General features: G+C 31.6%; 1 protein-coding gene across 1 annotated transcript; it reads right to left on the bottom strand.

The window, feature by feature from the left end:
* Positions 1-7,852: 7,852 nt before the first annotated feature.
* On the bottom strand, positions 7,853-10,653 carry LOC124825918 (heat shock 70 kDa protein-like). Its single transcript, XM_047298662.2, has one exon. It carries the CDS (start codon positions 10,367-10,369, stop codon positions 7,988-7,990), a length of 2,382 nt encoding a protein of 793 aa, XP_047154618.1. The 5' UTR covers positions 10,370-10,653; the 3' UTR covers positions 7,853-7,987.
* Positions 10,654-13,370: the final 2,717 nt, after the last annotated feature.

The raw sequence follows: 13,370 nt of genomic DNA, 5'->3' as shown, positions 1-13,370 counted from the left end.
TATTAATATAAAAATATAAATAGAAAGTAAAATAATTTTAATCATATTTATTGTAAATTTTTCATTCAAATTTATTTACTTTTTCTGAATATAAATAACCTTATTTTCATTTCTTTTTCATTTCTAACTTAATCTAGTTCAAACAAAATGTAAAATGCCTTTAAGCAAACAAAACTATGAAGTATGCGCATTATTCCCTTATATTTAATTGGTTAATTATTTGAAGATAAAACTGAATCCGATTTGAAACTGTACCACCTACTTCTTAGCTAAGGAGACCACAACAATTTGCAGTACGGATTCCAAAGATAAAATTAAAAATAATGTAATGCTTCTTAACTAAGGAGTCAACAATCATTGGCCAAGTAAAGCTCAAAATCCACTCTTCTCAACTTCTTTTTGTCTAAACTTTCTGTTTAAATCTGAAAAGCTGGAAGCACATTTATATGTTTAACAATTATGATAAATTAAACTTTTTTTAATATATTTTGTAATAAAACCTCTAAATTAAATATCTTGAATTTATTTTTCCGTAGATCTAAAGTTTACTTTTAGTCTTTACTTTTAGGCTGTGTTCGTTTGGAGTGATTTAGGAGAGATGATTTGAATGGATTTGAGGGTAATTTTTTTGTTGTTTTTTTGAGTGGATTTGTGGGTAATTGAGAGTGGATTTGGAAGTAAAGTTTGTGACAATTAGTGTAGGATTTTATTGATGTGATAGATTTTAAAAATTAGTTTAATTGATAGAAATTAAGGATTACCAAAATGCCCCTAGTTATAAAAGTAATATAAAATGTTATTTATAAATGTTATATTTAATTGTAAAAATGTTTATAAAGAAAAAAAAATAATGAATAATTTATAAAATTAATGTTTAAAAATTAAAAAAACTAAATAATCAATTTTTTTTAATAAATTAGAAAACTAAATAATCAATTTATTAAAAATAAATTAGAAAATATAATAATCAATTTATTAAAAATAAATTAGAAAATATAATAATCAATTTATTAAAAATAAATTAGAAAATATAATAATTAATTTATTTTTAATAAATTAAAAAATATAATATACCTAATTTTATTAATATTAAAATAATTATAAAAAAAAACTTTAAAAAAAATATAAATAGAAAATCGCGTAACCGGTTACGAAAACGTGTAACCGGTTACGCAAACGCGTAACCGATTACGCGAACGCTTACGCGAACGGACCAACTTTGATCTTCTTCTCCATCTAACACATCTCCTTGCTCTCCCTCCTCCCATTCTTCATGTTCCTCACATTGTTCATGTCTTTTTTTTTGTAACCGGAACGGTGCCATCAACCTCAACCACGATACCGCAACCTCATCAACCGGAACGTTTTAATTGATAGGTCACATACCGCAACTTCATCAACCTCAAACCACGATACTCCCAAATCAACGTACACGCGCACACCGTCCATGCAACCGGAGAAGACTGTGCAACCTAGCTCACGTTTTCAAAGAAGCTGTAACCGGTTATAGACCCTGTAACCGAATACGCTCAACGCCAACTTCTGCATCAAAATGTAACCGGTTACGCTCGCTGTAACCGAATACGCACAACCTCCAACTCTGTAATCTGCGTCTGCTTCTCCTGCCCAAACAACGAACCATTGGTGTGCATGCTTGGTCTTCTTTCCCAATACACTGCCGTGAACAACCACAGCTCTTCAACCACTGCTTCCACCTTTGCGACCTGCATCCCGTCACTCATCATCATCAACAACCATCTTCCTCATCCTCGTCAACAACATTCAAACTCTTCCGTTCAACACTGTCTCTCTCTTGAAGTAGACCACAATGCTTCTACCTGCAACAACCACATGAAAACGGAAACAAACATTACCTCTCCTCCACACAGCTGCTTTGACTTCAATACTTCACCACACACACTCGGCCAAAGCTGGAAATCTGCAGAACTCTTCAAACTTGGTTGTTTATCTACCAACAACCAACTTATTAATGGCGATGGCATGCATGGTTAATGTGTTCAAATTCAAACAACTTTCCCTCGATTCTCTCCTTTGCAGTCAAAGGCAGTGAATGATAGTGTCCACCAGGGAATCAAACAGGGAATCTCTGCTGCAAAAAGCAATTTTTGAATTGAAAATATGCTTTCCCAGGACACTGCAAACTGGCCTTCACATGTACACAGTGCACTTTACTGTTCAAACCAAAGTAAATGACTTCTTTTCACGTTGACTATTCAAACCAAAGTAAATGGCTTCTTCTTTTTACGTGAAAGCACAATACATGGATTTATTTTTATTACAATTTCATATATCTGTAATCGGTTATTCAAAATGATAACCGAATATGGTTTATAACAGGTATTTTGAAATTCCGTAAGGGCATATCAGTATTTTGAACGCATTTCATGGCAAATCCGCGCATCTAAGGCGAGATGGGTTGAACAGTGAAATCTCGCAAATCCCCGCTTTTACGTCCGAGCAAATTCACGCAAATCCATCCAAAAGAACAACCATCACTTTATAAATCAGTCCTCGCTAATTCACTTAAACAGTGAAATCAGTGCAAACGAACACAGGCTTAGTCTTTATAAACTGAACAATTTTATATTAAATGGTTAATGCGCTGGATTCAAGATTAAATTATTTGAAAACTGGTTCTTGAAAGAAATTATTTTCGGACTGTACATACCCGACCTATGTACACGTCCGGTTCAAGAAAAAAACCTTAATTTCTTAATTAAAATTGGACAGTTTTTTTAAAAAACAAACATTCAACGTATATAATAGTTGTGCATCATTTTGTGAGATAGTTATTCATTGTTATTATCACAATAATCATATTTTCAACAATAAGCAGGTATATTCTTTTAAGTTTATAAAAAGTTTTTGTTAAAGTTTTTGTTTTGGGTTGGGTTGAGATCTCTTACTCAAAACACTCAAAATTGTTTGAAAATTCTCTGTCATCAAAGTTGCATTGTTTAGTCTTTTCTTCGTGTTGAAGCTGTATAGGAGAGTATCTGTCAAAGGTACTCTAATGCTACTTTGCATCGTAATTTTGTAATAAAGATCAGTAATTAAAGTTAATTATCTGACGTCTCCTTTTGGACATATATTTATAAATACTATGTTAAACTTACCATTAGGTCTGACTCATTTATTATCAATAAATAACATTATTTATATTTATTGTCAATTAATGATTATTATTTTTATTAACTGTCTATTAATAGTTGTTATTACTCAGATTAATTTTCGAACCGGTCCGTCATTTTCTCACTAGATGGTCACTCACTCGGTCTTTGGCTGACCGGGTGATCCTATAGTACAGTTTTAATGACAAAAGGAGTCAAGTTTAATCTATCAGTCCGGTGAAAAAAACGAGTTAGGATAACATTTTCAATTCAAGAATTTAAATCATTTCAATTCGCCAAACACGATATTCTGACTTCATTAAAAAATTTACATGGCCCAACATTCTGGTCATGATATAATTTTGTCAGAGTCTCATACAGTTCGATCAAAATCTAAAACAACTCGGAAGGTAGTTGTTAGTAGTGTCAAACTTAATTTAGTCTTATATCGCTTAGTATTATGAGATGAGATGTTATTATCTATTTAGCTACATAAACAACTCTCTGTAAAACTTTAAAGACACACCAAAATAGGTATACTTCCTCGTGTAGTGTGGAAGTAGACGATATAATTGTACATTGACCTACATTATGCTATGTGATTGTAACTTTGTATGATCTTCCACATCAGAAATTTTTGGTTTCAAATCTTAATTTAGAGAAGTCGTGATGACTTCAAGTTCTTTGATAAATAAAATAAAGGAAGAAATAACCAAAAAAATCTACCTCGAGGCAAATCAAAATTTAGAATAAGACCACAAATAAAAGTCTAGACCATTAACAAAAATTTGAAATGATAAAATTACAAATGCATTAGTATATAGTTCAGATAGCTCCATTGAAATCCCTTTACGGTTGACAATAAATTTAATTTCTCATATGAATATTCTTCTTTCACACATTATTTGCTCATGTTATTTATATAGTCAAAAGGATGTCCAATACCTAAACTTATATTTGTTTGGATCAAGGCATATAATATTGAAGACATAAGCATTATTGAAAAAATTCATAAAAGTAATAAAATATGAAAAATAAAATGTTTTAACGTTAAACTCTTGCAATATTGAAAAGATTTCCCAAATCAATACATAATTAATTATGTTTTAAATAATAACAAATTAATTCACAAAATATGATCGATTATGTTACACATATAATATTTTTTAAAACATTTATATTACATAACCAAATATATATATATATATATATATGTTTATTAATTATTAATATTTTATCAATATATGTTTTTAATATTATAATAAAATAAATAATTAAAGTAAAAATAAAATAAAATAATTTAAAGATGTTACATGCGAAAAGGAGTTATTGTAAATTATACTATAATAACACATAATGTTCCATTTCATCATAATCAATTATGTCTTTAGTTTTCTTTATAATAAAATAAAATATGATATTATTAATATAAAAATATAAATAGAAAGTAAAATCATTTTAATCATATTTATTGTAAAATTTTCATTCAAATTTATTTACCTTTTCTGAATATTATATATATATAACCTTATTTTCATTTTTTTTTTTCATTTCTAACTTAATATAGTTCAAACAAAAGGTAAAATGCCTTAAGTAACCAAAACCATGAAGTATGAGGAGACAAGGAGTAGGTCAAAGTTATACTTAGAATCATGAGCACCTTATTCCCTTGAATTTAATTGGTTAATTATTTGAAGATAAAGCTGAATCCGATTTGCGAAGCCTTACCTACTTCTTAGCTAAGGAGACCCTACAAATTGCAGTACGGATTGCAAAGATAAAATTAAAAATAATGTCTGCTTCTTACCTAAGGAGTCAACACTCATTGGCCAAGGAAAGCTCCTCTCATCTTCTTTTTGTCTAAACTTTCTGTTCAAATCTGAAAAGCTGAAAGCACATTTAAGACCATATATGTTTAACAATTATGATAAAATAAACTTTTTTTAATATATTTTGTAATAAAACCTCTAAACTAAATATCATGAGTTTATTTTTCAATAGATCTAATTATACGTTTACTTTTATAAACTGTACAATTTTATATTAAATGGTTAATGCGTTGGATTCAAGATTAAATTATTTGAAAACTGATTCTTGAAAAGAAATTATTTTCGGCCTGTTGAAGGAAATTATTTTCGGCCTGACACATGTCCGGTTCAAGAAAAAAACCTTAATTTCTTAATTAAAATTCGACAGATTTTTTTTAATAGAATTCAATATATATTATATAATAGTTGTTGCGTCACTTTGTAATTATCACAGTAATCATATTTTCAACAACAAATGGTTATATTTTCTTAATTTTATAAGAAATTTTAATTAGAGATAGAAGAAAAGTTAGTTTGGCAGTCCCAAAAAGAAAATATTGGGAAAATATTTTCAATCCAAGATTTGAATCAATCAAACTTGTTAATACAGTGATCTCACTTCATTAAAAAAAATTTAATTAACATAATCTCTCCAACCAAGATTTATAAAGTTCGACCAAGATCTTATATATCTTGATTAAGATCTGAAACAACTCGAAAGACAGTTCGTTTATGTTAGTATTGTAAAGCTTAATTTAGTCTTATATTACTCAGTATTGTAAGATGTTTTTCTTTGTTTTACTATAACTAACTCTATGTAAAACTTGAAAGATACACCAAAATAAATATACTTCTTAGTGTAGTTTGGATGTAGACATTTGTACGTTGAACTGCATTAAATTCTGTCTGTCTACATCAGAAAAGAGAAACTTAATATTTATAGGACAGTTGGATGATGAGGAACATAACACCACTTTTGGAGATGGACATTGGAAGGTAATGAAAGACAATCTTGTTGTTGCTCGTGGAAAGAAGCAAAATCTCTTTACATGATTGTAGATTACGATATGATATTCATTGCAGAAGTTGACAATAGTTCCTCCTTGTGGCGTCAAAGGCTTGAGCATATGAGAGAAAAAGAAATGAAACTCATGATCTCAAAAGCTAACTTGACGTTGGGTCTTATGAATTTGTATCTTTGGAAAGCGGAAAAAGTTAGTTTCTCCAAAATAGGCAAGATGTCTAAAGTTGAAAGATTATAATTGGTGCATACAAATGTTTTGGGCAACTCCTCTGAAATCTCTTAGTTTTCACAATATTATGTAACTTTCATTGATGATTCTACAAGAAAGGTATGAGTCTACTTTCTTAAGAATAAATTTGATGTCTTTTTTGTGTTTAAAATCTGATGACCCTCAATTATTCAATGATAGTCAAAGTGCTATATATCTTACAAAAAATCCATTTTTCATTTTAGATGCAAGCATGTTGAATTGAAGTATAACTTTATCAAAAACTCTGTAAATGATGGAGACTTGTCTTGGTCGAAGATTTCACATGCAAGGAATCCAGTTGATATGTTGAGGCTTAGTATTGTCTCAAATGACCTCCAAGAATAATTGATGACGAAGGCAACTACATTAGGTGATAATGTAAATCAGACTCCAAGTAGAAGAATTATTAATATTGCGGAGCTCAATTTAATCTCACATCGCTTAGTATTGTGAGATGTTGTTCTTTGTTTAGTTATATAAGCAACTGTATGTAAAACTTGAAAACATCAAACTAAATATACTTTCTAGCGTAACATAGACGTAGACGTATAATACTCAAACATTTATAAGTTGAACCACTTTAAATTCTCGTGTCCTTTATTTCCCTCTCTTCCTTTATTGTCTCATTCACCTTGACATCAACCCATTTTCATGTAAGAAGTCAAAAATTCCAATTTGTTTCCATGTGATGATAGATTTTCGATGACAAAAAAAATGATGGACCAGCCTTTCAACCCGATAATGGGTCACGATAAAACTATTTCACCATGCATTCTAATAATTTCATCCTACACCTTCAATTTTTTTTAAATTCCAAAAGTGTCCTTATAATTCAAAGACCCCTTCACTCTATTTTTTATGTTTTACCAAATATCGAAATCCGATGAAGGATTTTTTTCTCATTGAATTTTGAAATTCAATAAAGGACTTTTTATTTTTTTTATTGAATTTCAGAATTCGATAAAGAATTTTTCATTTTTTTAAGTCAAATTTTGAAATTCGATGAAGTTCGAGAAAAAAAATATAAAGTTATTTTTATAAATTATAAGTATATAATAAAATTATTGAAGATAAAAATGGAACCGTCTTAATAAAATTTAACTCATTTTCAAGTTATAAATTAACTCATTCTCAATTGATAAATCAATTCGACCATGCTTATTTTTGACAAACTAATATTAAATTACACTTAACTAAACCGAACTGACCTTAATTTCAATAAAAAAGTATCAATAATTAAACAACTCTTTATACTCTTACTTATCTTCTAAACAAATTTTTAAAAGCCTTCCTAGAACAAGGAAGTCTTTTTTATAAATAAATATTTTCCCGAACCGATCTACTTTGTCAAAACATCGTACTTTTCAAAAACTGTGAACAATATTACGTGCTGAAATAGATCAATCTAAAATCTAAGCGAGGTATAGAGTCACTAATATTAAATAAATTTTTAATCCGTTAAAATAAATTTAATAAAACAATACTTATTAATAATGATTTTTTATGTTTTAAATAGGTCGAGCTAAAACATATTTTGAATTACCTAAATTATGTATTTTTATTTAAAATAACATTTATAGAAATTTTGACCAAATTTATATTTTGAGAAAGTTTTGTTGAGTGTGATATGGTATATCTGTACTCATAATTATATGCTTAATTTATAGTTAATGGACAAATGATTACAAGCACAGTGGCCTCATCATAAAAGCAGAAAAGTTTTTTTAAAAAAAAAAACTTATAACCATGGATGAGTAAATACAGATAAACCGCACTAAGGAACGCCGCGTTGCTTTGCAAGACCTGCCAAGTCATCTCGAAGAATATCAACAATGGCAGATGGAGGGTCCGAAAATCGCTTCCCACCCGATTGCAAAGAGTGAGAGTGTCCCAAGTGCGCCAAGCGATCAGCCGCACGATTAGATTCTCTAAACACGTGTGAGAACTCCACCAACCAATCCTTCCGAACAAGCTCATTGATCTCCTGAACCACCGCAAACGCTGGGTCGTTACCCACTGGACAGTGCCTAACGAGACCAAGAGCATGGCTCGAATCAATATCCACCTTCACCTTCTTACAACCAAGATCCCACGCTAACTTCAGACCGTGAACAACCCCCCACAACTCCGCTAACTTCACTGATGTGGGCCCCAAATTAACACCGAAACCACCTAGAAAACATCCTGCGGAATCTCGAACTAGACCCCCGCACGCACCTCTGCTACACCCTGTTCGATGGTTCTCAAACACCGACCCATCCGTGTTCAGACAAACCCACCCACTGGGTGGACATCTCCACGTACACCATATAGGAACCTTAACCTCAGAATTTGAGGTATTATTCGGATTGGGATCATCTTTTAGATACCTTCCTAACTCCTGCTTCTTGTACTCAAACTCCTCTATCTCTGCTAATTGGTTATTCTCTAGCCACTCTATGGTTTCTTCCACTGCCTCTTCGATCCTTCTCGCTCTCTCCCTCATTTCATAAGCGAAATTCTCAAGTGCGTTCTTTGCCTTCATCTTCCTCTTCCCCACCTCATCCTCTGCCCTATACTTCTTTGAATCCCTCACCATTTTTCTGATCTCTTCCGGGTTCAACCTTCCTTGCTTGTTATTGATCACTATCTTCTTCTTTAGACCCGTGGCTTTATCTTCCGCCGTCACCTCCACAAAGCCATCTGCGTCCACGTCAAAGCTAACGTTGATTTGTGGGACTCCCTTTAGCGATGGCTCGAACCCATGGAGGACAAACTTGCCGAGAAAGAAGTTGTCTTTTACCATGCCTCGTTCTCCCTCAAACACTTTGACCGTGAGGCTTTTCTGATTGTCGTACCAGGTCGAACAAACCCTCTCCTTCTTGGTGGGGATCACGGTGTTCTTGGGGATCAACACTAACATGGCACCACCAGCACCCTCAATTCCGAGACTAATTGGCATCACGTCCAATAACAACAACTCCTCCACCTTTTTATCTCCTTCACCGCTCAAAATTGCTGCCTGAACTGCAGCACCGTACGCCACGGCCTCGTCAGGGTTGATGCTTTTGCAAAGCTCTTTGATGTTACCGTTGACGCTGAACATGTCCTTCAGAAGTTGCTGTACCTTTGGAATTCTAGTGGACCCACCGACGAGAACGATCTCATGAACTTGGCTCTTGTCAACCTTGGCCTCAACCAGGCACTTTTCCACTGTCTCCTTACACTTAATGAACAAGTCTTTGTTCAGTTCCTCGAACAAGGCCCTCGTAACAGAGGCATATAGATCAATCCCTTCATATAAAGAATCAAGCTCTATAATGGTCTGGGAAGTCGAAGACAGAATCCTCTTAGCTTTCTCGCATGCTGACCTTAATCTTACCAAAGATTTCGCGTTCCCACTGATATCCTTCCCGTATTTCTCTCTAAACACATTCACAAGATGGTTCACCAATTTGTTATCAAAATCCACACCACCCAAATGAGTATCTCCCACCGTGGCCTTAACCTTAAACATCCCTTCATCAATTGTCACCAAGGAAACATCGAATGTTCCACCTCCGAGATCAAACACAAGGACGTTCTGATCACCCTCTCTGAATCCTTTCCTGTCCAATCCATAAGCAATGGCAGCTGCGGTTGGCTCGTTGATGATCCTCAACACATTCAAACCAGCGATTTTCCCAGCATCCTTTGTAGCTTGTCTCTGCGCGTTGCTGAAGTAAGCAGGGACAGTGATAACTGCATCCCTTACTGCGTGACCCAAATAGGATTCCGCGACCTCCTTCATCTTAAACAGCACCATGGAAGATATCTCTTCTGCTGCAAGGTGCTTCTCTTCGCCTTTGTAGGTGATCGCAATCATTGGTTTGTCTCTGGTCCCAGCGACAACCTTAAAGGGCCAGAGCTTCATGTCTTGCTGAACAGACATGTCGGAGAATCTGCGACCGATCAAACGTTTGGCATCGAAGACAGTGTTGTGAGGGTTCTTGAATCGCTGATTCATGGCATCATCGCCCAACAACCTCTGAGTGTCGGTGAAGGCAACGTAGGAAGGGGTAGTGCGGTTGCCTTGGTCGTTGGAAATGACTTGGACACGGCTGTCTTGCCACACTGCTACGCAGCTGTAGGTTGTGCCCAAGTCAATGCCAATGGGTTTGACTTTTTCGGTAGCCATGGCAAAGCTTAGCAGTTGAGAGAAGAGAGTAGGTAAACACAGAAATGAGATTAATTGAACGGCAAGTGTGTAGTTATAGGTATAAGAATGTGATAATTGAATTTCAAAAACCCTTGATTTCAGAATTTGGGAACCTGCTTGGAAAGTAATTTTAAGAAAACTGTGCTAGAGAGAAGGAGGTTTCCGAAAAAGAGAAGGGCCCTTTTAGAATCAGAGGCAATGGCTATACGATAAAGGCTTATCTTATTTATGAAAGATTAAATTGGTAATTCATATCTACGATTAAAATTATTGTTAGTTTCTACTTTTTAAATATTTTTTATTTTGCTAATAATTTTTATCACATTTTAAACCTAGGAATTAAAAAAAATATCAGAATGATATGAACTAAAATATAATAATATATAAAGAAAAAAAGTTAGTATACAATTTTAGAAAAAATAAATTTGTAACTTTAAAAGGGGAATTTATAATTAAACCTTTAACAAAAATATTTCATCCAATTATTTTGTTATCTTTGGGTGAATATGGTCTATTCGTTAAGAGAGATTAAAGATTAGTCTTATAAAGTGTTTTAAAGATGTTTTGGTAAATTTTTTTCACATTTTTTTTTATTATTCATATATCTCACGGAAAGAGTAGAAAAAGAAGAAGAGAAAAACATAGAAAAGGATAATACATGGATGAAAAAAAAAAAGGGAAAATGAGATGAAAATTTGAAATAGATTCAATTGACATGATAAAATAAAATTAATTATGGTAAAAATGGAATTGGTTTAAGGGGAAAGATAAATAAAAAAAATGGAAGTAATTTTAATTGATTTGGAAAAGGGAAAAAATAATAAATTTAATTTAAGTTATATTGTTAATTTGTTAAAAATGAGTAAACAATTGTATAAAAGCCTAGAAAATACCTAAAAGTGTAGTGGTTAATTTTAAATTTAAATTTATGACTATATAATGAGTTGTAATATGTGTGTTTGTAGAATGTTATAAATTGTTGTGTAAAGAATTATTTAAAATAATAGTTTTACACGATTGATATTTGAATTGATTATATGTAATATGAGTTTTCTTTACTTATAATATGTATGATTGTTTGTATGATTTCGTTTGATCTGTTTGAGGTTTTGCTAGAAGTGTCAAAAGATTGTTTTTAATTGAAAAATAAGTAAAATGTATAAACATGTTGATTTAGAGCACAACTAATATTGTAAAATTATGCAAATTCGTTAGGCGAACATATGACTCGCTAACCGATAGTGCAAAATTTGTATCATAGAGAGCTCTAATACTTTTACTAGTTGGGTGAGTTATTGCTCTTTGGGTGAGTTATTCCTCTCTAGGTGAGTTATTTCTCTTTGGGCGAGCTTGTTATAAGTGGTGCCGAGAGATATACTCATTGAACAAGTAAGAGCATAGTTGAGCAAAGAGAAAAATGTCAAAAACTCGAGAGCAAGGTGTGTGTTTGTCTTACCAGGTGAGTGAGTCTCGTTGGGTGAGCGTGTAGGCCGTTGAACGAGTGCTAAGTCAGAGAACATCAAAGTTATATTCTCATTGGGTGAGTGATATGGTCACTAGACGAGTCTTATTCCATTGGACACTCACTAAGCCATATATGTTTTCACCTAAGAAGAATATTCCTTCCTAAATGTTTGAATATGTTTTATGTTGCTTATAGTTTGCATTGTGATTTGATATGGATGATATGAAATGATGAGAGGGTAGTGATTCCTAAGGTAGGAATGTTACTATGTTTAGTGATGGGTGGAGTGTATTGAAGTCAGAGTTGAAGTGAGACTATCATGATTGTACTAAGTATTAAATTCATGTAAAGAAAGATATTTAGTGTGAGAATTGAAGGAGGTCTTCATCTATATATTTGGTAAAAGAATCAAATATTATATATGTTCTTTAGTGGGGGATGTGACTCTATTATGATATAGTCATAACCCTTGAGAGATAAGAGTGAGTATAATAGATGTGTGATCTTATATTGTACTCAATACACTAAGTCCTTTGGAAATCTCGTGTCATATGTATATATGTGTATGGAAGAGACATGGATGCCTTTGATGTATGATATTCTTTATGCTATCAATGATTCAATATAATGTGTGAAATGATAAAAAATGAATGGTTAGTATGGATTAGTGTTAAATTTTATAAGTAACATGATTGAAATGTACACTAACTTATCCTATATTATGTTTTGGTTTGTTATTTATATGTTTACTATGATTGTATGTTATATTTATCAGTTAGTATCTACTAATTTTAGATGTTATATGACAAAAATTGGTTATCGTAGTAAATGTTCTAATTATTTTTTTAATTGATGTATAGAAAAATGATCCTTGCATGTAATATTTCAATTGTTCAATTATTTTCCTTAATAATATTTTTAAGTATTTAAATTTTTTCTTTAATATAAATTTAATAATTAAAAATTATGTTTTAACTTATTATAGATTTCATACTTCGTTTTGTAAATAAATTTAAAAATAATACTACAAATAGTTATATTGTAATAAAATACTATAAATAATAATATTGTTATACAATATTATAAATAATAATATTGTTATGAAATATTATACTTTTTCTTTTAGATTTCATTTTCTTGTACCAATACAATTCAAATGGTAATAATTTGATATAATATACCTATATTGTCCGTGAAGATAGAAATAAGACAAAATTTTATACCTATTAAATATAAGATGAAAATAAGAATAAATTTTTATTTGAGAGATGGAATTGAATAATGAAATTTGTCCCAATTTAATGAAATTGTCGTCCTTAAAAAATTCCTCATTTTTTTATTATTCTTTGAAATCAATTATAATTTATTTTTCAAATTTTTAGTTGATTTATTTATTTATTTTTCTAAAATCAATCAGTTTTTTCTTTTAATTTTTTTCTCCCCTCCCCTACTTAAAACATTTAAATCCCACTCAAAATTCAAGTTTCGAGAGACCAAATTCTATACAGCTTCTCT

Source organism: Vigna umbellata, chromosome 5 (genome assembly GCF_029865625.1).
Source record: "Vigna umbellata cultivar VRB3 chromosome 5, Vumbellata_1.0, whole genome shotgun sequence".
Lineage (NCBI taxonomy): Eukaryota > Viridiplantae > Streptophyta > Magnoliopsida > Fabales > Fabaceae > Vigna > Vigna umbellata.
The sequence above is the reverse complement of the archived record's forward strand: the minus strand, read 5'-3'. Positions and strand labels throughout refer to the sequence as shown.

Bases quoted from the DNA above. Each gene is read 5' to 3' on its own strand.
- LOC124825918 (XM_047298662.2), bottom strand. From the start codon at position 10,369: ATGGCTACCGAAAAAGTCAAACCCATTGGCATTGACTTGGGCACAACC.